General features: G+C 38.1%; 1 protein-coding gene across 3 annotated transcripts in view; it reads left to right on the forward strand.

Annotated features, from left to right (window-relative positions):
• LOC114560050 (spondin-1) overlaps positions 1–24,841 on the forward strand; it is a 290,808-nt gene that overhangs the window by 42,595 nt on the left and 223,372 nt on the right. For all 3 annotated transcript variants that reach the window (XM_028585198.1, XM_028585200.1, XM_028585201.1), the window contains exon 3: positions 16,488–16,621. In XM_028585198.1, the coding sequence (XP_028440999.1) occupies positions 16,488–16,621 (134 nt within the window). The remainder of the gene's footprint in view (positions 1–16,487; positions 16,622–24,841) is intronic.

The raw sequence follows: 24,841 nt of genomic DNA on the forward strand, positions 1-24,841 counted from the left end.
GCTGACAGCGGGGTCTCTCACGTCAGACTGGAGAGTCCGACAATATAGCAGAGCAATTGTGCAATTGGCCATACATTTTTGTAAAACTTCCCATTTTCAAACTCTACAGTTGATTTCTCGCATAAAAAAGTCTCAGAAGTGAATTTAGTGGTGAAATAATGGACAAAAATTGTCGGATTTGAGACCCTCCAGTCTAACGTGACAAGCCAGCTGGTTGCGGCCGGCACTGCCTACTCGCCAACCGGCCAGTGAAGCTTAGAGACCCCGCTGTCAGCTGGAAGTCTCTCAACCCTCCCAACAGCCGTTGGGCCAAGCCTCCTCATTTGAATTGACAAGTGTCACATCAAAATGAAAAGCCTTAATGTAAATAGAAATAGAAATGCAGAATCTTACAATGTCAAAAGGCAATTACCAAATGTAAAATTCAAAATATAAAACTTCAAATTGAAAATTGAAAATTATTAAGTGCAAAATTATTTATTATTATTATTAATTTAGAATTAATTATATCATTTTTTCTATTTAAGATTTTTAAGTATTTCTATTTAAGCTTTTCCATTTCACATTTTGAGTTTCATATTTGATGTTTCTGTCATTCAATAAAAGATTTCAAAGATTTCAGTTTAAGCATTTATATTCAAGCTTTGCATTTTAAATTTGACTTTTTACATTTAACTTTACATTTTCAAATTATCATTTTACATTTCAACCTTGCTTTTTCAGTTTCCTTTTTCTTTTTTAAATTTAATTATGGCATGATTTTTCCTAGTAGAGTAGTAAAATAATGTTTTCAATTTGATCTCGCTTCGTTTTTTCTTTCAATTTGAATTATCAATAAATATTTCCTCCATAATTACTCTGACATTGTCCCGTAATTAAAAAAAGGAATTTTTCAGTTAAATAACTGTGTCAATGGTAAAAAAAAGGAGCATTTGCTGTTATTTAATGGTATACCTACAGTAAAAAAAACATAACATTTTCTGTTATTTAATGGTGTACCTAAAGTAAACAAAAGAGCATTTTCTGTTATTTTATGGTGTACCTACAGTAAAAAAAAAAAACATTTTCTGTTATGTAATGGTGTACCTACGGTAAAAAAACACAACATTCTCTGTGAATCTTACATTCAAATAACGGCAAATGTACTGGCAGCTCATTACCGGGACTTTGTCCTGTAATTAAAAAATTGCGATTTTCTAATTTAAGGTTTAACTACAGTAAATAAGGAAGACCATTTTTGTTAATATTACTTACAGCAATACAAATTTAACTTTTCTGTTAATTAATAGTGTACGTATAGTGGTAATACATTTCTGTAAAACATTTTAAACAAATCTGTGATAAAAGAAGATTTTTATTAACTCATCTTTCAAAATTCCTTAAAGGAACACGCCGACTTATTGGGACTTTAGCTTATTATTCACCATAACCCCCAGAGTTAGAAAAGTCGATACATACCCTTCTCACCCACACAAATGACCTGTGGCTCTTGGGGACTCACTTAAAACCCTATCAAGAACAAAAACTATCAGAACATGTGTGCATATAGTAAATATGCTTGAGAGCTTTGGTTATCTTTATGTATTGGACAGAGGCTTAGCATGTTAAACAATAACAATCTAAGCCACTAACACCCAGTTTTCATCCAACAAAAGCAGTAGTTGTATTGGAATTTAAATCATCCATAAATACTGTATGCCTGTGTAAGCACACTATCTGAAGAATTGGAGTGAAGTTTACATTTTTAAGAAAAATACAGTCCTCCCACTAAAGGTCAACCAGCATCTGAAACCAACTGGCCTATCGATAACTATAACAAGGTATATGCTGATGAACACAGCATGTGTACTTCTGTTGTACATTGACTCAATGCAGAATGCAGAGTAATAAAAAGGACACTGAAACCTCGGTCAGGCTGTAATATAACAGTAATTTCTCACAAAAACATTGAGAGTAAGTCAATTTGAAATAAAAAAATGTAGCTGTTTACATTTTAAGTACATCTCAGGCAGAGTATGAAAATACTTTCTACAATATAACACAAGTATAGTTAAATAAACCAGAATGAAATTGAATATGCATTTCATTTCACCTACTAAAACCATGTGACATGTCTTTCTCTAGTTTTAGTTTTAGTGCAAATAAATCCATGTCGGAAGAGGGCAATAAAGAGCAGAATGTTGCTCCAGTACAATAAATCCATATTGGAAAAGTGCAATAGAGACCAAAAAGTTGCTCCGGTGCAATAAATCCATGTCAGAAGAGGTCAATAAAAGGCAAAAGTGTGTGTATTCAGAGTACGTACACAGGCGTAGATGCACAGTAACTGATTTTTGCACCTTTCTGAGGATTTTGCTGAAAACTTGAAAGAAGCATATAAATAGCTTCTAAAGGCCATTACAGTGAAAATTAAGTGAGGCCCGCTTAAATGTCCTCACTTTGCAAAATGGTCCTCATTTAAAAAAAGTTAATACCCCATGGTTGTCCTCCATAAAGATAGCTGTACACACATCCCTCTCCTTTCTCTCTGTTTGACATGCTTCTTCTGCTGTAAAACAAAAACAGAATTACTAATTACCAATTTAATAGCAATATACAGTAACAGTAATAATAAAATGAACACTACACTTTTAACTGTTTGTTTGTCAGAAATGAAATGTGTTAGAGAGTTTCTTTCTAATACAAAAACGTAAAACTATAAGTTAGCCAGTTTAGCCAGGCAGGAAGCAGCTTTCTGAGGTGAAAAATGACCATGAGACGTCGTGATAACGTTGCATTAATCAGGTAATTTAGTTTGTCTTTGCAGATAACAGAGATGCTGTATTTTCAGTTTTATAGCTGATTGTCTTATTTTGTTTACAAGTTCCAGATGGAGTCTGGAGATGATGTTGGGTATTGTTTACTGTTTACATCTTACTTTACATACTTCAGGCGGTGGTACAGCCTGAGACATGCACAATAAAATAAAACTGCCTTCTGCATTTTTGTTTTGCTTTTCCCTCCATTGTACCGAACCGTGATGTCTGAACCGAGGTATGAACCAAACCGTGACTTCTGTGTACCGTTACACCCCTAGTTTGCACAATAAAATTGTTTAGATTCTGTTAACAGTTTCACGCATTCTCCTTCATATAACATTATTGTATAATGTTGTGGAGCCAAGCAAAGCCTTTAATAATCAAAGCTTTTAGTAAACATGATGACATTGGAATGTTTTTTTTATATATATATTCTATGTACTCCTGACAGTAGAATAAGCCATTATAAACCTGTATAAAAGGCCAAGCAAAAGAAAGAAAATACCATGATACTGCCAGAATCTTAAAAAATGAAAAATTGTGGTCATACCGCCCAGCATTAATTAAGTGTGAGTAACAAAAGTGTGTATAATTACCTTTAAATCTTCCATGGATTCTTGAAGTCATTAAGATCAGACAGGAATCGAAGCAGTTTTGGGGGATGTTGTACTGTTCTGGGTTCTGGGTTTATCCCTAGCAGGCACCTGTGGCAAACAAACATCTCACTTGACATTGCAAAATAAATAACACTATAAAACGGACAAAAAATATGGCCAAAACTTATCTCTGGATGAACTCCAGAGTCAGGGCTGCTCCCTTTGGATACTTTATATTCAGCACATAATATAGGCTTAACATACACAGCCGATGATATTAACTGTGACTTCATCCACTGACATCTTGTATCTTCCATCATCTGCAAAACATAAATAATGACATACATCTTTCAGTTAATTAAACAAATAAACAACACCTCCCAATATTTTTAGAGTAGACATGCATATCCTTACCCATAACTATGATACACAGGGTGCTTGGCAGCTCTGCTAAGGCATCCTGTGAGAGAGGTGAAGACAGAATTGGCAGAGGGGAAGATGTCAAGCTGCATAGACATATTTGTTGGGTTCAAATCACAATTTACTAAATTAGTGAAGTGATGTTTTGCTGTGGAAATTAATTTATTAAAAGCACCTTTTGCTCCTCTGTGAAGTACTTCACTCAATCCTGGAGGAGTTTCAATGGGTCTCTAGTTACTCCTGTGATTACCTTGCTACCAAGAAACTCAGTGATGATTTTGCCCTTCTCCTGAATTTGGTCCAGTAATTCTGTTTGGACAGGAAATCCCATTAGTTTCTCTGTGTGGTCGAGCAGATGGGCGGTGTCAAAGAGCTAATGCCATTCTTCCATGACTTTGATTATATTTTCCTCACTATTCTGAGTGATGCACTGGGCATAGTATGTTTCAGACATCAGTCTTTTAATGTCACTATGAGAGAGAAGGTTTTCTTTAAAGGCATCTTGTAGCATTTTATTTTTATCCTCTCCATCTTTTGTCATCGGTGGCATCCAAAAGCTGTTTGCACTAGTAGTTAATTGCAAACTCCAAAAAAACAAAAGCATGGTATTCCATAAAAATACCAGTAGTAATGAGATGTAAAGGCTAGCAAGACTGCATGGCTTTTCATGGTGTCTTCTGAGATGTCCAACTGCTGTTTGCACTGGTAGAAATCTGAAAACAAGTACAACAGTCATTTTAGTTCAAAGTACAGTAATTGTAGTCCCATTGTTCTAATGTCTACTATATATACTGCCTCTTTTTTAAAAATTTAATAAAACAAATCCACACAAACCTAACAACTAAGGGCTGTGGATATGAAGGTAAATGCAAAATGCGAAAGCCTGTAGAACAAGGTTTGTAGCCGTCATTGTAGTTATGTAAACATCAATCTACACATTTTTGAATACTTTTTCAGTGACTTCCCATTCAGAATGGGTGTGTAAATATTTTCTGTGAGTAAAAATTTCAGTAAGAGCAAATTTCTACAAGCTCCCATTTTATCAGCTCAAATGTGTATGCGTATTGAATCATTTTGCAACATATTTTCCTTCATATGTGGACAACATACTTTATGAGTTAAAGGTGATTATTACACACAAATATTTTACCAAGTTGTGCCTGCCTGCAAAGAAAAGTAACGTGAGGAGTAATGATTTCTGGGGCAAAGGAGACTTGGGAGAGCTGGGAATATGGCTAGCTAATGTTAGCTTCTGTAACGTCACACAAACTAGCCTAGAACTCACTCCAGAAGAAATAACTAGCCACCACCAATGTTAAAATATGCATGTAATCCTGTAGCCTGTTCAGTCAACAAAATATCCCCAAAAATATTTTTTTACTTACTCTCAAAACGTTACTAAATGTCTTTATCCTGAACTCACTCAATCGACTTGACGCGCTATCAAAACATTAGCACTGGCAAACCGTTATAACGGAAAAGCCTTCAAAATAAAAGCACGAGACTTGGTCAATGAATTGCACCAGCAAGTTTACGTTGAGTCTCAGCTTTTATTTCAAAGGCTACAATGCTAAACCGGAAATGGGATACTGACAAGTGAATTTGCTTGATAATATAGATATTCTCTCGGTATAGGTGCTATATTTGTTCTGATTTCAGTCGAAAAAATTAAACATGTTATAATACTATCAATGAAAACATCACGTTAGGAGCTTGGGAGACAAGATATTAACTTTAGAATGAATTGCCTATTATATGATAATGTGTAATGTGTCATGTAACGTTAACAGCCTTGCTCTGTCTCGCCTCATCATAGAGTTAACGTAACTGCCAAACAGAGACAAGCCAGACCCCATGTAACTAGCAACAGCGTTAACGAAATTAGACTCACGTCGGTGAATTAGGGAATGAACTTGCGCTCCTGGGGGTGGTTCAGTAAAAAGAGGAGTCGTGTTTCGGCGCAAACATTCCCTAGTGCTATTTTGCAGTTTCAGAAAACAATTCTGCCTCAACTGTGAACTGCTCCTGGCATGCGGCCATGGATGTGTTAAGAGCGTGCGCCTAGCAAATCCGCCATTATAATAGCAATCCGCCACACAACAAGCACGCTTGCTTTTAAAGGGAATGTGAGATAATGCTCTGATTGGTTTATTGCACATTACACCCAAACCACACCTATGAGTAATGTAGCTACTTCAGACCAACCCATTTTAGATTTGCATTGGGCACAAGAGTGCCCGAGATCCCCCCACAAAGCTACTTGCGTTTGGCATTTGATACTTGCATTTCAGATCGTTAAAATAGGGCCCAAAATGTATCTCCTCCTACATTCTTTCACCTACAGATGTGATTCAAACGTTAATTAAACAATTCACAATATATTCAGGTATTCAAGGTGTGCTCAGTGTTTTGATATCTTTTACAGTTTTTGTGAAATCACTGTTTAAGTTTAGTGTTCATTTCAGGATTTTTCTGCGTTTAAAATGGGTGTGTATTGCGTGACTTACAGTGGGTGATGTCATCAAGGAGATGTCTGTCTGTCTGTCTCCCTCCTTATCTGTCTGTGTCTCCCTCCCTCCTTCTCTGTTTCCCTCCCTTCTCTGTCTTTGTCTCCCTCCTCCCTCCTCTGTCTCCCTGTCTCCCTCCCTACTTCTCTGTCTCCCTCCGTGTCCCCCTCCCTCCCTCCTTCTGTCTCCACCCCTCCCTGCCTCTCTTTCTCTATCCCTCCCTCTTTCTCTTTTCTCTGTCTCCCTCCCTCCTTCTCTCTCTTCCTCCCTTCTGTCGCTCCCTCCCTCCCTCCCCCTCCCTCTCTCCATTCTTCTCTGTTTGTCTCCTTCCCTTGTTCTCTGTCCACCTCCCTCCTTCTCTGTCTCTGTCTCCTTCCCTCTCTACCTCCCTCCCTCCCTCTCTGTTTTTCTCCCTCTCTCCTTCTCACTCTCTCTCTATCACTCCTTCTCTCTCTCTCCCTCCCTTCCTCTCTCTCACTCCCTCTCTCCACAAAGGATTGTGGTGCTCAGGATGACATCATTTGACTGATAGCAGTTATCGTTTTGGCAGTCTGAGCCTTTATTTGAGATCTTGCTGTCAGTGTCTCTGAATAGCTGCAGTGTGGCACAGGTGACATATTAACAGCAGGTGTGGTAATTACAGATCAAAGAAAGGCTTTATTAGAGCTGAAGGAGCACCTGCCATCTGTTGTGTGTCATAGCGTAGTGGTAATGACACATACCTTTGATGTGGGAGACCTAGGTTCAAATCCCACTGTGATACATCAGTTAACAGTAACAGTTAACAAATAGTAGCAATTAAAAGTTGCTCTTTCCTTTCTTTGCTTTTTCTCTCCTCTCTTTCCTCTCTTTCTTCTTGTTCAGCCCCATTCTTTTCACCTAATATATTTCACATCTCATCTTAGCTAGATTGATGCTTTTTCCATCAATGCAGTGTATATGTCTGATAATAATACAAAGCATTTCTTCTTTCAGCCTTTTCAGGTAAGTAATTTCAACTTTCATCTTTGACAGTTTTACAGTTCAGCTTCAAGCTTTTCTAACAATGTATTTTAGCTCTTCACTTAGGTAATGCAGTTTAGCTTCCAACTCTGACAATTTTCCAGATTTTTCAGCAGTGCAGTGCAATGCATTTGAGCTTTAAGATTTTTCATTCAATTTGTTTCATATTTCTGCATCTGTGAGTCATTATCAGTTAGAAAATATCACAATGTTCTAATTTTCTATAATGTTCTAATAATGTCTTTTGTCATTATTCAACTTTTAAAGCCAACAGTTCAGTTTAGCGTAAGCTTTTAACTTTTTAATGAAATTCATACTTATTAAAACGATTTTACACTTTTTCAAAAAAGCTGTCTCTGAATAGCTGCATTGTGCCACAGGTGACATATTAACAGCAGGTGTGGTAATTACAGATCAAAGAAAGGCTTTATTAGAGCTGAAGGAGCATCTACCATGTATTGAAGGATCATAGTGTAGTGGTAATGACACATACTTTTGAAGTAGGAGACCCAGGTTCGAATCCTACTGTGATACATCAATGTGTCCCTGAGCAAGACAGTTAACGACTAGTAGCAAATGGAAGATGCTCTCTCTTTTTTTCTCTTTTTCCTCTCCTCTCCTTCTCTCTTCTCTCCTTCTCTCTTTCCTCTCTTTCCTCTCTTTCCTCTTGTTCAGCCCCATTCTTAGCACCTAATATATTTCCCATCTCATCTTAGCTAGATTGATGCTTTTTCGTTCTATGCAGTGTATATGTCTGATAATAATACAAAGTATTTCTTCTTTCAGCCGTTTCAGGTAATTCATTTCAACTTTCATCTTTGACAGTTTTACAGTTCAGCTTCAAGCTTTTCTAACAATGTATTTTAGCTCTTCCTTTACGTAATGCAGTTTAGCTTCCAACTCTGACAATTTTCCAGATTTTTCAGCAGTGCAATGCATTTGAGCTTTAAGATTTTTCGTACAATTTGTTTCATATTTCTGCATCTGTGAGTCATTATCAGTTAGAAAATATACTCAGACCTCACAATGTTCTACGTCTTTTGTCATTATTCAACTTTTAAAGCCAACAGTTCAGTTTAGTGTAAGCTTTTACCTTTTTAATGAAATTCATACTTATTAAAACGATTTACACTTTTTCAACTATTCTCACTTCTTCAACTTCTTCTTACGGATTTAAGCTATTCATCCAGTTTAGCTTTAGCAATTCAGCTATTTTTGTCCCATTATATTTTTTTGTTTTAATGCTCTTATCAACATGGAAAAGTGGATCGGCTTGCTTTGTGCAAATGTTTTTTGGCATATACGTAGTGTTCAATTTCAAACTAACATTCTCACTTGGAACTAATAATCTGTCACATAATGTAACACTGTTACCTCCATTTTCCACTGCAGATAGTACTGCCTCATGCCTGAGGCGAGAGTGGCTGGTCGTCATAGCGATTATGGTTTCCCCCAACTTATTTCCTTGTTCTCGTTCTCCATAACCAACGTAAAATCAAGGAGAGGGTTAACTTTTCCTGCTACAGGTTTCCCACCGTGGTCAGAAAGAACAGGGGAGACGCTTTGTTTCTCTCACTACTCGCTCCAAAGCTAATTGCCGTGACGAGCCTACTGGCTACTAGAGGTGTGAATCTTCACTGGTTTCCCAATTCGATTCGATTCGATTCGATTACGATTATCAGGTCTGCGATTCGATTGGATATCTCGATGCATCACAATGCTTCAAAATACATTTTTCTATTAAAGCCATATGGTTTTATGGTTTTAATCATTCAACTTTTAAAATGTTCAGCTCTTTCAGCACATGATGGGACTTCTTTCTACTATTTATTCTTTTTTAAATATTAAGCTTAAACATTTTATTTTAACATTAAAGTCAATGAGAGCAAGCTTCAAATCCTTGAAATCCTCTTCTGCTTCAAAATGTATCTCCTCCTACATTCTTTCACCTACAGACATGATTCAAACTTTAAACCATTCACGAAATATTCAGGTATTCAGGGTGTGCTCAGTGTTTTGATATCTTTTACAGTTTTTGTGAAAAAGCTGTTTAAGTTTCATGATCATTTCAGGATTTTTTGCATTTATAATGGGTGTGTATTGCGTGACTTAAGGGCGCCAATGTGACTGTGTACACCGATGTGAAAAACGCCACGCGTAAAAGCGTCATTTTTAATGAGCTTCTGAAGTTACAGTAAAACACAACTTGGGGGCGTTCAAACACAAAACGGTCTTGCCGAGCACACATACGTAACGGCGAAGAAGATATACGCCAAGTAGCGTCTACACTGCCTGGAAGAAATAAGACGAGGAAGAAGCAAGGCAAGATGAATGTAGAGCTGCTGGTCTCGTTGGTGTTGGAACATAAAACACTTTATGACAAACGCAACAGCGACTACAAAAATCTTGACAAAAGAGAACAGCTATGGAGTGGTATTGCAGAGCAAATTGGCCTTGATGGTGAGTTTCATTTCACTTAATTGTCTTTCATGTACATAGGCTTGTTGTTTTACATTAAGCGCCATCTAATGTCAGGGAATGAATTTGCATGTTCACTCGGCTCATCGTCAGCAAAAATCGCTTGGGTGTGAACACAAAAAACGCGTTGAAAAACACTGGTGAATAATGCACGCCGATATTCGTCCCGGTGTGTACGGCCTTTTACAGTGGAGGATGTCATCAACTAGAGTGCGGAGCCTTAAAAAATTGTCTATAAATTGCTCTTACACCCACAATTTATACTTGCTGCAGCATGCCACAGGTGACATATTAACAGCAGGTGCTACGATCGTTAGCTGATTAAAGATCAAAGGAATCTCAATACATAGATCAAAGCGTTCCCTACTGTGTTTACAAACATAGTAACCATGACATTAGTAACCATGACAGACTGAACTACAGAGTGTTTAATATGAACATAACAGAACATCTCACACACACACGGACACACACACAGAACCCCCCCCCCCCCACACACACACACACACACACACACACACACACACACAAACACTACTACCTAGTCCATTCTGAAAAGGATATCTCTGTTGCTATGTTCATGGAGCAGCTCCAATGTTAGCAGAGCCCTGATCGATCCAAACTCCATCCAGAAAACAAGCATTTAAAAAATGTTTGGCTTGTCATCTTGTGGACAGACCTGATAAAGTATGAATTCAGACTTTTTAGTAATCATCATCATCATGATGTTATTTTGGTATACTTTGTATCTGTTTATTGCAATTAAAAAACGGCAAGTCGTGCTGGAAGTGGCAGATATCCAGACGGAACGTTTCCTACCTGGAGAAGGCAGTAAAATCCAGACATGACGCCGTTTAATTACCCCGATGTATGTGTGACTTCCACACCAGGTACTAAGCACCAAAAGTGGTTATTTTGGCCATATGACGACAGAAAGGAGGACAGAATGGACACTATGTTGGTGATAGACGGGCCAAATCAACCAATCAGATCCATGAAGCATATGAAAATACAACCACAAGTCCGCCCCTGCTGCTGCAGGCAAAGCATAGCTCGTTAGCTCAGCATGCAAGCAACATGTCGGTAAAGGATATTTGCCGTTTGTGTAACGAGAATTTAGGAATAAAAGACACCATTTCAGGTTCCCGGACCATATTCCAAAAGAAGGATCCAAGAGAGAAAAAGCATCAGCGAGCTTCTAACAGAATTAGGGCTACCACTGTCTGAAAATACTGGTTAGCTGATTAGATAAACCATCTGTCTATCACCACCTAACCCACCTCAAAACCAACGCTGATTGGCCCGGTCGTTTGGCTAACGGCTCCAAATTTGATCTGCCTCAAGATGCCAAACTGATCTGCGAGTGGAAATCTGGAGCTCGCGAGATCAGGACGGTCTCACAAGGCTACTGATCTGGAGTGGCACCTTGAATTTTGTTGTGTTAATACACTGTATTTATGCAATGACAAATAAAGCTTGATTTGATTGTTATGTGTGTGTGCCTACAGCTGTACACAGTAATGCGATTAAACACAAATGGTCCAAATATTTTTTCTTCTTTATAGTGAAATAGACTTTGTCTTGTAGCCTAGGCTATTTTTTCTTGGGCTATTTTTTTGTATTTTCGAAATTAAATATTCATTCATTCATTCATTCACATTCTACAATCTAGATAGATAGATAGATAGATAGATAGATAGATAGATAGATAGATAGATAGATAGATAGATAGATAGATAGATAGATAGATAGATAGAGCCACAGCCACACTCACAGTATTACAGTTCAGCTTCACTTTTCTAACATGTATTTTAGCTCTTCACTTATTTAGGTAATGCAGTTCAGCTTCTAACTCTTTCCAGATTTTTCAACAGTGCAATGCATTTGAGCTTTACGATTTTTCATACAATTTGTTTCATATTTCTACATTTTTGAGTCTTCTCTACTTATTCATTATCAGTTACCTCACAATGTTCTACATCTTTTGTCATTATTCAACTTTTAAAGCCAACAATTCAGTTTAGCATAAGCTTTTTTTAAACTTTTTAAAGCAATTTCCACTTTTTCAACTATTCTCACTACTTCAACTTCTTACCGATTTAAGCTATTCATCTAGTTTAGCTTTAGCAATTTAGCTATTCAGCACACATTTGTAAAAATTTAGTTTTTTAATGTCCAAATACCAAAGTGCTGATTAATGGCACACGGTAATGCTGTTGTGAACACTAGCTCATGTTAGCTAATGTTAATATTAGCTAACGTTATTAGCATTAACCATCACAATTAACAATTGAATGCTACCAAAACAGACACTATAGCATTTAAAAACTAATACTGCTAAATTATACTTTGTTAATATTTTCCATAAAACTACTTACCGCTGAAATGTAGGTCAGATTCGTACCGCTTTATCCGCGCTTTGTAGATGGATGGAATTTGGCTGCCAGAAACTGATTGCAGAGATGAAGTTCCCATAATGCAATTCAAAGTGTAAAATCACAGAAATGTGAATCACGTACTAAGTATAATTTCTGTTAAAATATACATATATATATACAGATATTTCTTGGAGTGTAGGTCTAGAAAATAGAAATGCAGATTTCGGTGCGCTGCCCACTCCGAAACAGACATTATAGTCAACAGAAACATCACTGCATGGGACGCTAGTTAGGGCCCGAGCGCCGACCGCGGCGAAGGCCCTATTGAAACTGAAGTAATTATTATTATTACACCAAATTAATTGGCTTTTTGAGGGGCTTAACATATTCAAAAACTCACCAAATTTGGCGGTCGCATCAAGTCTGGTGAAAATTTACGTATTTTAAGGGTTTCGGGAATAGGCGCACAGAAATGGCTCGCTACAAACAACTCCATTAGAGCCATACCCTAAACCCAACAGGAAGTCCGCCATTTTGATTTCAAAGTTCGAAATGAGAGCGATTTTGGCCATTTCCACATGTCGTACTTTAACGAACTCCTCCGAGAGATTTCATCCAATCAACTTCAAATTCGGTCTGTGCCATCTTAAGACATTAAAGATGAAAAGTTGTTAAAAGAAAAACTTTTCGTCATAGGGCGTGGCCGTGGCGGGTCGGCCATTTTGTGTGTTTCGCCGCCAAAACAGGAAGTGGGTGTAACTCGAGTGTACGTTGTCCACCTGGGTCGAAACTTTTCAGGATTCATAAGAGTCCAACCCTGAGGACAAATAAAGGCCGATATTTACTTAAAGTCATAGCGCCCCCTAGTGGCAACAGGAAGTAGGCCTAAAAGTCAAGGTGCTATACTTTAACGAACTCCTCCTAGAGATTTCATCCGATGGACTTCAGACTTGGTCTGTATCATCTCAACACCTTAACAATGAAAACTTATTGAAAGAAAAACTTTTCGTCAGACGGTGTGGGCGTGGCGTGGCGGCCATTTTGAGTGTTTAGCGATGAACAAAGAAGTTGTTGTAACTTGAGTGTAGAGTGTCGTATCTGCCCGAATTGACAAGGGTCCAGGCCTGAGGACACATACAGGCCAAAATTGACTTTTGGTCATAGCGCCCCCCGCTGGCACCAGGAAATCTGCCTTATATGACAAACATCATCCGATTTACATGAAACTCAGAACGTGTGGTCTACATGTGATACTGAGCCGCCCCCTATAATATGACCATGCCCACTTACTCAGGCCACGCCCCTTTCATAACATTTGAACCGTTTAAGGTAGAGTCTTGTGTGAGTTATCATTGAACTCAGCAGAGACTTCATTCTTCATCGGTGATGGTTTGACCCGGCCCCTAAGCTTTAGCCACGCCCCCTTTTATAACTAATGACCCTTGTGATGTAGACCCTTGTGTGAGGTATCGTTGAACACGGCAGGGAGTTCCCTTTTCATTGGTGACGATTTGCGGTGTCCGAGTGTCGCGCAAATGCATGGTCGCAAGGAGCGGAGTCCGCCGGTAACCCCGAGGTGCAAGGGCCCGTCCATCGCTGCTTGCAGCTTTAATTAACATTGCACTTGACAGCAGGTAAAGTTAAAGTTAGCCTACCGTTAGCTAGGAGCTGGATTAAACACGGTTAAAATGCTGACATCTAAACGGTATAAAGTGTGACTGCATTTCACTGTAGAGGATTCCAACAGCGGGACGTATCAATCTACAGCTGCCGTTGCCGGTAAAAAAAACTTGCCTCGCCAGCCTCGTGCTGCATTCAAAGTTATTGCAAAATACCCTTTTCCCATCTAGTGGTTGTTTTTGTCGTTTAACAGCAATTTACTGGTGAAATAAATTATTGTTATAAGTTATTGCTATTACATTTTTAATAAATCATTTCATTTTGACCATATGGCCATAGCAATAAACAAGCCGTTCTTTAATGTCGCAGACAGTAATTTTGTGCTCCTTTTAAGTAAAAAAGTAAAAGTATTGGTTCAGGTACCGTTTAGGCAACGGCACTGTTTTAAAAGTATCGCTTTAGCACCGCTATCGGAAAAAATCAAAACGGTACCCAACCCTAATTATAACGATTATTCCATCAATTAATCGAGTATTCAGATAAGAAAAACTGTACTTTTGCTTTGGCCGCCTGGGTACCTCACCTGGTGGAGCGCGCGCCCATGTGCAGAGGCTCGGTCCTCGACTCAGCAGCTGCGGGATCGATTCCGACCTACGGCCCTTTGCTGCGTGTCAATCGCCCTCTCTCTCCCCTTTCATGTCTAAGCTGTCCTGTCACAAATAAAGGCCTAAAATGCCAACAACAAAGGAATCTTTAAGAAATACTTTTGCTTTATAGTAAACAGCAATAGTAAAATACAAAAGAGTTTTCCTTTTAGAAAAAGCAACATTTCTATTGCATAAATTTCATACAATAATAGGGAGAGATGCTAATATTTTCAAGCACTGGCTGCACGAGCCACCAAGCCCCTTATTCTGTTGGCCAAAGTACATTTTTGTTGGCCTTTTTTCACCCCCTTCCCCTTCATGTTTCTGGCTCTTTGCACATGATATGCAAGAGGTAAATGTTACTGTACAAAGCTTAGTTCTGGGGGGCACACATTTTCAGAAGGCTAATTCTGAATTAGGAGGAAGAATGAAGAATGCAGAGACCAGCGGATAGGGGCTGGTTTGTCTCCAGCAACAGCTAAGTTTACAAGAATTTGTCCAAATTTCAAAATTTGAAGCAAACTAATAAACAGACCATAAACCAACAGCTTTCATTTTAGCTTGTCTGTAAAACACCGATATTTGCAGAGTAGCATGCTGTAGTTGTGTAAAACAGCGCGGTGGACGAGAGCAGCAGATGTTAATGTTACTTTGTGTCTGGTTCGTGGATGAGTAGACTGGATCTTTTCTACTGAGATGATGTAGCATTGATGCCCTTCTATTGTGGTAAGCTACAATTAAACAAAGCTTCGAGGCAAAGAATTTTGCATCAAGTACTTTTAATAATTGAATATTCAAGTTACTTGAGGAATCGTTTCAGCCCTATAAATAAAAATCCAGTTAGGACATACAGTCACCCTCTGTACTGTAGCTATATTGTGCACACCCCAGCTTACTTCCCACAGATGAAATACCTTACTCACTGTGCAAAAATACAATTCTCTGTGAGTCTTAACAGTTGCTGAGGTTCACAGATATCCATGACACACAAGAGGCTTGACGCACAAATCCATCTCCCCTGGAAGAAACTAACTAAGAAACGTAATAGGAAATTAACCTGACCCGATCCCAGCAAACATTGGGCTGAATGGAGGAGCTTCACAGTGCACAGTTTGGATATTATCAACCGAATGTGCAAAAGTAAAGACTTGGCATAAACTTTTTGAACCAGTTCTTTTAATGATTTGCCATCGTTATTTTTTCTTAATTCTGCAAATATTTCTGTTATTGTATTTACTATTTCATTCATGTGGAGGTACGTGGCACATCAGATCCAAGGTGCGCACTGTCACCTGCCGTGGAGACACTGGCCTCACATGGGTCCTCCCTGTCCTTCTCCTGCGTTGGGTTGGCTTGGGTCTGCCTCGCTGTGCTAGACTTGATGATTTCCATTTTGACACTTTTTTTATTCTGCCGTGGTTTGGTTCTTTGAACACTCTGTTTCACATTGATTGTGATGTATAAAGAAAAGGTGCGTAGGACCTGGCTCATACCTTTTAATATGAGGCCCCAGGTCCTCACCTTCTACCACAGACAGGTGTAGTGCTGCTCCCCAAGTCCATCACCCCCCGCCCCCTTTCCCCCTTGTCTTCACACCGCCATTGCTTTCTGTCTCTTTCCTTCTCTGTCTGCTGTTCTGTTCACCTGTGGCCAGCTTTATTTCCAGGTGGGAGGTCTTGTCCCTCCTCCCAATTGCACCATAGGTCTTCTCTGCTTCACCTTCATCTCTCATCAGTTAAAACCATGCCAATTAAAAAGACAAGAATTCAGGTGCAGACAGTTGGGGGAATAATTAGTCATATCAACAGGGAGTTTAAGTCATTGAAAGCCAGAATAAAAGCATGCAACTAAAACCAAGCAAGATACAACACATAAAACCATGCATAATACCACAGAAAACAAATCTAAAATAAATTAAAACATACTTTTGTCCTGTGACAGATTAATATTTAGGGAACATGGACTTCGGAAGGATCATAGTGACAAACAATCTCCGTTTATTAATATGTTTATGCTAAATATTTCCTTCTTCTGTTTCTAGAACATTGATGAGGAGGACACACAGTTCATGACCAACTGTGCCCCTGCAGTTACAGAGAGCACACCTCGAAGACGCACCAGGATACAGGTCTTCTGGACGGCGCCGCCTACTGGGTCTGGCTGTGTAATATTAAAGTGAGTTTCATTTTAAAAATAAGATTCTTTCAAACTTTCAAGAGGCTTTTTATGTTTTTTGTTATGGTGCCATTGTTAGAGAGCAACAACTACAAAATCAGCCTGCAGAGGCTTAAAAGATATTCATCACAGTGAACATTTATCCATTTTGTGTTTGTTTTTAATTAAGTTACCTCACACAGTAAGGCCGGCTACACACTGGCTGCGTCATGTGAGCGTGTCAGCTGCGTGGTGTGTTGGTTTTTATTTTGGCTTCCATGTTAGCAGGTTAGAGCTTACGCAGTGCGTGTTGGAAGCGTTTCCAGGCAAAATAGAATAGGAAAAGATGTGTATATGTCATTTTGACACAAATACATATTAATAAATGACAGTTTGATCTTTGAAAGTCTCTAGGTTTTGACATAAATGCAGACATAATTTTTGAGAAGAATTCGATTTTCAAATATTGCACCTGTCAACAGGGTGCGAACTACGGGGGAGCTAGGGGGAGCTCGGCTCCCCTTAATAAGACATGGGCTCCCCTGAAAATGTGATTTGTGAAATTTTGGGGGGTCTCTAAAAATATTGACAATGTATCATTTTGACGTGCAATTTCAGTTTTGTGTAATGTGATCATCGTGGATTATTATGTGTAAAACTGCAAAAATATCATTCATGCATGTCAGCGATTTGAACCTAATTCACTTCAATAAAGATAACTAAAAACTATAACTAAAATTCAACTAATGTTTAGTAGGCTACATGTTCAAAGATTCGCAGAAAAAATCTAAACGTTGGAGGCCATTAATTGGCGTGCAAAGTCCTTGAAATCTATTCTGCAGTAAGCATCATATAGCCATGGCTAAAAGAAAACAAGGCAGTTTAATTCATTTTGGTTTTTCTAAGAAATTGTGTAGCGATGATGTTAATAGCACGACTAATTCACCTGTTGCAAGCCCTGTTAGCACATCTCCCACCGGGGTGACAACGCAAGAAGAAGCTGAAGAAATAATGTCTCTCTGGCTGAAGATGATCCTTAACCCTCTTGCTCCTCTCTCTCCCGTTAAAGGAAGCTTGGGGTCCGTCGCTAAGGTCTAATTGAACGGAGGAATTATGGTATTCTTCGGTAGCCTGAGCTAAATCCTGTTTTTTTCACTTACGCAATATTATATTATTAGTATTGACAGACTGGAATTCCACCTTTTGGTTTATCTTGAGTCCAGTTCATACTAAAAATTTGCAATAATCAAAATTATTAAATTAATAATTTATTTCTATGTTACAAACTGTCAACTGGTCAAAATTGCAGAGTTTTAGATGGAGGCTAAATGAGAGCCTGAAAGCATGGTATATGATCAAGCAAGCTAAAGAGTGACTGAAGAGAGTGAGCGTTTCATGGGTACTAGAAATGTACCTGTAGCAAGTTCTTTACTATCTCTATTCTCTATAATATTTTAAGATGCTAAAAATGATATTCAGCTATAAAAAAGCCTGACAAGTCAGAAGTTAGAAGGCAAGTACAGAGAGTCGCTGCTGTGGAGATGATACAACGTTGGAATATTCTTTTTCTCTATGAGAGTCTGAAAGGATGATTTCCAATGATTAAACTTGAGTGGATCTCCACTAAAGATTGAAGGTTGTGGAATGGGTAGCCTGTTTGCTGTCATAGCTTCAGCTAAGACGTTCACCAGCTCTCTCGCATGCCATTTTGGAGTTCACTTCTTGGAGCGGTGGTGGATGCTGATCAGCGATACTCACTTGATTGATTATGTGCATATCTATAGGCAACTCAGCCTCAGAGTTTTGTGGTACAAAGTCTTGGGTTGGATATAACTCATTTGCATTGTACACTTGAAGCTTTGCTTTGGCTGCATTTAGCCTCTTTAGCTCTTCCAAACGCTCAAGCTCTCTTTTCAAATTTTCAACTGACCTTTTTCTTGCAGCATTCTCCTCATGCTGTCTCTTTAACAGAGCAGCCTATTGGTAGTCTCTCTCTTACTATCTTGCGTTCAATTTCTTCCTTTACTCTTTGAAGACGGCGAGTTGATGCAGCTGCTTCTTGGTCTGCAACTATCAACTTATCATCAGCTTCAAGTCTCTGCAGTTCTACTTTGTGGCTTTCTTGCTCACTCATAATCTTCAATACAGCCTGTATACAGCATACTCAGCAGCAGCTTCTTCTCTTTTGGATGAGAATACAGCAGAGTGAATGGAATTAAACTTAGAATTATTGTCCTGAAATGAACACTGGAGGTTGAAGATGCGAATACGGATGGAGCATCAGGCCAAATAATCTCCTCCTCATTTCCTTGAATTTGAGACTGTATTACAGTTCTGGTGACTGATGCGCATCTGTCCAACTTGCATCTCATGTCATCTAGCTGGGCTGTCAATTTTTCAGTATTCATCATAAACACTGTTCGGCTCAGATTCTTCTCTTATTACTGGGATCTTGTTTGATTACAGATTTTTAGCCACCTTAGTCAAAACCTTCCAGTGTTCATAAATGCTGTCAAAGCAATAATCCTTTTACTTTTTCCTTCTGAAATTCCTTTCCCTTTTCTGTTAACGTTCAATCTCTTTCACTTCTACGAGGCTCTGCAGGCTGTATTGCTTGTTGTAAATGATGGACTTCTCTGACACTTTTTCACTTGTTTGTGTGTTACATTATCTGGGAATTACCCACACTTAACATTAGCTGTGTAGTTAACAGCAGATTTTCTTTTTTTTCCCCTTTTTTTTCAAACTGAAGTGAACAATCAAATTAAATTAGGTCTAAGTCCTTTAGCTCAACCCATTAAAGCAAACATTGTAAAGGCTTGGGAATATTGCATGGTCAATTACACTTGACAAGATGCTTATGGCCACATTTAAGTGAACATGTATAGAAAACTTCAGAAAACTTCAAAAACTGAAAAGATATTGACTTGCTTAAATGTGCACAAATAATTCTCCCTTTTTCAAGTTATCACTTACTTTTCTTCAATAGGCAATATCAATAAATTCCCCTTATACATTTTAAACCACAGTTATTATTAAGGTTACACACAGTCCCTTGTAGTGTTCAAACTTATTGTCACCTTTCAGAACACAAGCTTAAGTGTCTGACTTATGGACGTCTTAATGAAACACTGATGAACTGCAGTTTGACTATCACTCCCTCCAGCAAATAAACGACACCATGGTTCTGGTTACTGATGGATTTGTCATCCTTTTCTCCGCCATCACATCCAACGTCAAACTACAGTATGACAATATAAAAGAAACACGTTCACATACACCAAGAGGGAATGAGTTCACTTGCAAATACCCGGTTCAAAAAACAAAATGAAAAACATCTTCTTTACTTCTCGGCTCAAAACATGAGTAACTCTTGTCATTCACCCGCAGAGAATAACTTCTCACTTCATGTGTGTTTCTCCTATTGCACCTTAAAAAGTGTCTGTGTCCAACGCAAAATGTACTTTAGTACCTAATTAACATCGACACTCAGTATTCATGAATGATTAAATAAATTTAACAAAAATATGTTACATAACAGAAATAATATGTATGGCAGTTATAAGTAATTTGCCCAACACTGGTCATTTTACCCATTGTTAATGTAAAAATATTGATTATATAATAACAAGAATTATAATATTTCCTGATTCATGCTCTGAATCACAAAGGCATTTTCACAATAATCCATGATTAAAAGTTATTAGTGCTGCCACACCCTAGCATACCAAAAGTACATGTTGTATTGTGGCAATATATTTATAGTAACTATATATTCACAACGAGAGCATCACCACTGGGGAGAAGAAAATAATTGAACTTGATTTAACACAGTGGAATGTAGCGAACATTGTGTCGAGCCCCTGGACTATAATACTTGACGGTCATTCAATTTTCTTTATAGTATCAAATCATAACAAGAGTTATCTCAAGAAACTTTACAGATAGGGTAGGTCTAGACTACACTATAATTTACAAAGACCCAACAATTCCAATAATTTCCCGAAGAGCAAGCCCTTAGTGCACAGTGGTGAGGAAAAACTTCCTTTTAGGCAGAAACCTCGGACAGACCCAGGCTCTTGGTGGACGGTTGTCTGACGGTGCGGTTTGGGGGTATGATGTATAGTGGCAATTATAGTCACAATATAAATAATGGAGCTATGACTAGAAATAGTAGTTGTAGCAGGGCACTGCAGGACACTGTAGGGCGTAGCAGGGTGCCAAGCAACTAAATAAATATAATAAATAAGATAGCTAAAGTCTCTGGCTCCCATTCTACTTTTAGAGACTCTAGGAACCACAAGTAACTCTGCATTCTAGGAGTGCAGTGCTCTAGTGGGACATTAATTTACTATGTGCTCATTAAGATATGATGGTGCCTGACCATTAAGAGCTTTGTAGGTCAGGAGGATTTTAAATTCAATCCTGGATTTTACAGGAAGCCAATGCGGAGAAGCTAATACAGAAGAAATATGATCTATCTTCTTAGTTCTTATCCAACACAGTCTCACTCCCTACTCGTCAAATGTATGACGCATGGTCAAGGACCCTGGCGTCAAGTTTCAACGAAATAGGGGTACCCTTGACGTTATTTTTCGACGAGGGGGGTCCGTCAGATAGACATTCATGTTATTCCCTCACCGTCGGATATCGACGAAAGAAAAAAACACGCCCCCGGCCCCTTAACTCGAAATCTGTGATAGTTATTGGTATTTTTAGCCCAATAACCGCTGTTTTAATCAACATTATTCACGAGATAGTGTCATGGTTTATATGTATTTCTTTTTATGTTATTATTTCGGTATATTTCGGCCAGGGAAGCTGGATTGCTTTTTTGTTGATTTATATTTTTTAAACTATAATGCTACATCTATCAACATTTATTTAGATGTTATCATGGTATTCATTTCTTTACTTTAATAATATTATTTCGGTCTTATTACCGGTGAAATATTACAGTATATGCTGTAATACGGAACATTACGATATGATCCGAGCAGGAAGCATTCAAAGCCGATAGGCCTATCCCAGAATCGGGCAGCGATCAGCTGGTCTTTAACGCCAGGATCGCTTCAATATACATATATACAGTCAGTGATTGTGTCACCAGCAACAACACGTTGCTCAGTTTTATTCCAGTAAGTTATGAACCATAATAACGTTTAAACGAATCCGCGAAAAACTCCGGAAGTGTAGTAGTACGTCCCGCTCGGCGGATACGAAGATAAAAATATATAGGCCTAACATTCGTAATATTAATGTTTTTTTCTAATGTTGTATTTGAGGAGTTAAACAATAAAGATTGTTATAATATTAAAATACAGTTTCATGTATTTGTTCACGTTTAAACGAATCCGCTGGAAGTGACGTGGAAATTCCACATCTCGTCTGTGAAAGAATGTTTCAAGTTGTACGTGAGAATTTACACAATAAAATACTAATAATGAAAAAATTGTGTTTTATATTTAGCACTTTTATTTGCCTTATATATACTATATAAAAAACCTACAGTTGAGTGTTTAGAAATCCAGCCTAATGGCTTGTTTGACTAATTTGCATTTGTTTTGAATTGTACTGTTGTGAAAAACAATATACAAAGAGAAGCATTTTTTATTTTATTTTCCATACATAGTTATTTAAAAACGCAATTTTCTAATTTTGCAGTTGATGAATATTAATAGCAAAGACTAAAGGGGAAAAACATAAGTATATTTATGTGTGGGACTTAGTTTGATTTAAAATCACACTGCATTATTAGTTGTTTTAAATAAATTACTTTTTTGAAATATCAATTTATGGTAGGCCTAACATATTCATTATTATATTCAGAACATGATCCTCATATCAATCACCGTGGTTACAGCTTGTAGCCATCCTAACCTTTGTAGCCTTTACTGAGACTACCTTTTCAAAATTAAGAAGGGACTAGTTTTAAGGAGCATTTTCAGGAAATGAAAAGGATAAGCAGATTGTTACCGAGGTTTTTGTTCACTGAGTAAGATGTATATAGCTTTGTTTGGGTATGTATACATATACAACATTTGTATGGCATTTTTGGCACACTTCTACCTCAGCCCTACTGCACAAAGACAAAACTCACACATCTCATTCAACCATTTCACAAGCTGAGAAAAGGGTCATGACATGGGTCAGAGCAGTGGTTCCCAACCTTTTTTCCTTGGTGCCCCCCCCACACACACACACACACACCTTTGAAACTGAAGTTGAGGTAACTCTCGAGATAGAGCTGGGTCAGAGGATATCAGAGGTCATAAATGATGAACCAATCCATCGGAACTGCTCCTATAAGCCCAATGGTGTTCATATGGACAACATGCACCTTTGGCTGGAAGGCCCGTGTTGAAAGTGTGTGTTATCATTTAGAGCAGACACCCACGGTGAATCAGATGGTTTATGTTATACAAGGCTGCATTACAGAGAATTTTATTATGACTCTCATGAAGGTTGTGTAGAGGAATAGAAACCAGTCTCTCCAGGCAAGCACACAGAATATGGTCTGCTCTATCTTTATTCTCCATGCCAAGTATGAGCTCTTATCCTCTGGCAGAAGATATGGGTAAACTTAACATTTCTAAACTATAAAAACGTTGATGATGATATAGGCCTAATTTGGACCTACCTCAATTAAAACTTTAAATAATGTTGCTTGAGATTGAGGGTGTGCAATAGCTTCATGATATGAAGCATGGTTGTGTTGCTCTTGTCACTGTTTGTGAAAGATGAGCAATAGATTGTTGCTGTGTGATGTGCTTCAGTCTAGCCTATATCACTTTGTTCATGTTGTTTTTTATTTTAAGTATGTCAGCTGTATGATAAAACAATATGTCAAGTGTTATTTGTGAAGCATTTGAACTCAAGGCAAATATACCTCTGGGGACAATAAAGTAGGCTATCTCCTGCTAAGTGGTCTCCATGATGTGTAAAAATTAAAACGTTGTCGTAGGACTATAGCAAACACATCGTTGGAAAGGTCTCAACCTGGAGAGGAACATATGTCAGTCTGAAGAGGATACATTACTCCTGCTTTGAAATATTGACCTCTGAACCTTGAACCCAGTACATGTATGAAGGCCTGTCATTTAGCAACAGAAGGTTCTACACACATAAAACCAGCTGTTATAGAAAGCTCTGGACCTCAGCTGTCATGTAGATATGGTCACCAAAGTTTATCCACTGTAAGCACTGTCAAATATGGTAATAAGCTATATTCACCTATTTAACGATTCGATTTTTAAAATCTGATGACACCAGTGTGTTCTCCATCCCAAAAAACCCCAGGGTGTATCCAAAATTATACACTGCCAACTTCTACTTATGAGAAATATACCAATATACTTTAAAACTACAACTCCCATAAGAAACGCCACAGAAGCTGTTACAAAGCTTGAGCACTTGCTTCCTGCTCGGATCATATCGTAATGTTCTATATTACAGCATATACTGTAATATTTCACTGGTAATAAGACCGAAATAATATTATTAAAGTAAAGAAATGAATACAATGATAACATCTAAATAAATGTTGATAGATGTAGCATTATAGTTTAAAAAATATAAATCAACAAAAAAGCAATCCAGCTTCCCTGGCCGAAATATACCGAAATAATAACATAAAAAGAAATACATATAAACCATGATACTATCTCGTGAATATTGTTGATTAAAACAGCGGTTATTGGGCTAAAAATACCAATAACTGTCACAGATTTCGAGTTAAGGGGCGGGGGCGTGTTTTTTCAAGGGTACCCCTATTCCGTTGAAACTTGACGCCAGGGTCCTTGACCATGCGTCATACATTTGACGAGTAGGGAGTGAGACTGTGTTGTCTTATCAGCACATGCGCTGCAGCATTCTGAATCAGCTGGAGAGTCTAAAAGGACTTATTTGAGCAACCTGATAGTAAGGAATTACAATAGTCCAGCCTTGAAGTAACAAATGCATGGACTAGCTTCTTTTTGCATCGTTTTGAGATAGGATGTGCCTAATTTTGGCAATGTTACACAGGTGAAAAAATGCTGTTCTTTATATTTGTTTTAAGTGAGTGTTAAAGGATATCTCCTGATAGAAAATGATGATGAGATTTCTGACAATAGTGCTGGAGGCCAGGGCAATGCCATCCAGAGTAACTGTGTGTTTAGATAATAAGGTTCAGAGGTGTTTAGGGGCCAGCACAACAACCTTGGTTTTGTCTGAGTTTAACATCAGAAAATTGTAGGTTGC

This window comes from Perca flavescens, chromosome 8 (genome assembly GCF_004354835.1).
Source record: "Perca flavescens isolate YP-PL-M2 chromosome 8, PFLA_1.0, whole genome shotgun sequence".
NCBI classification, from domain to species: domain Eukaryota; kingdom Metazoa; phylum Chordata; class Actinopteri; order Perciformes; family Percidae; genus Perca; species Perca flavescens.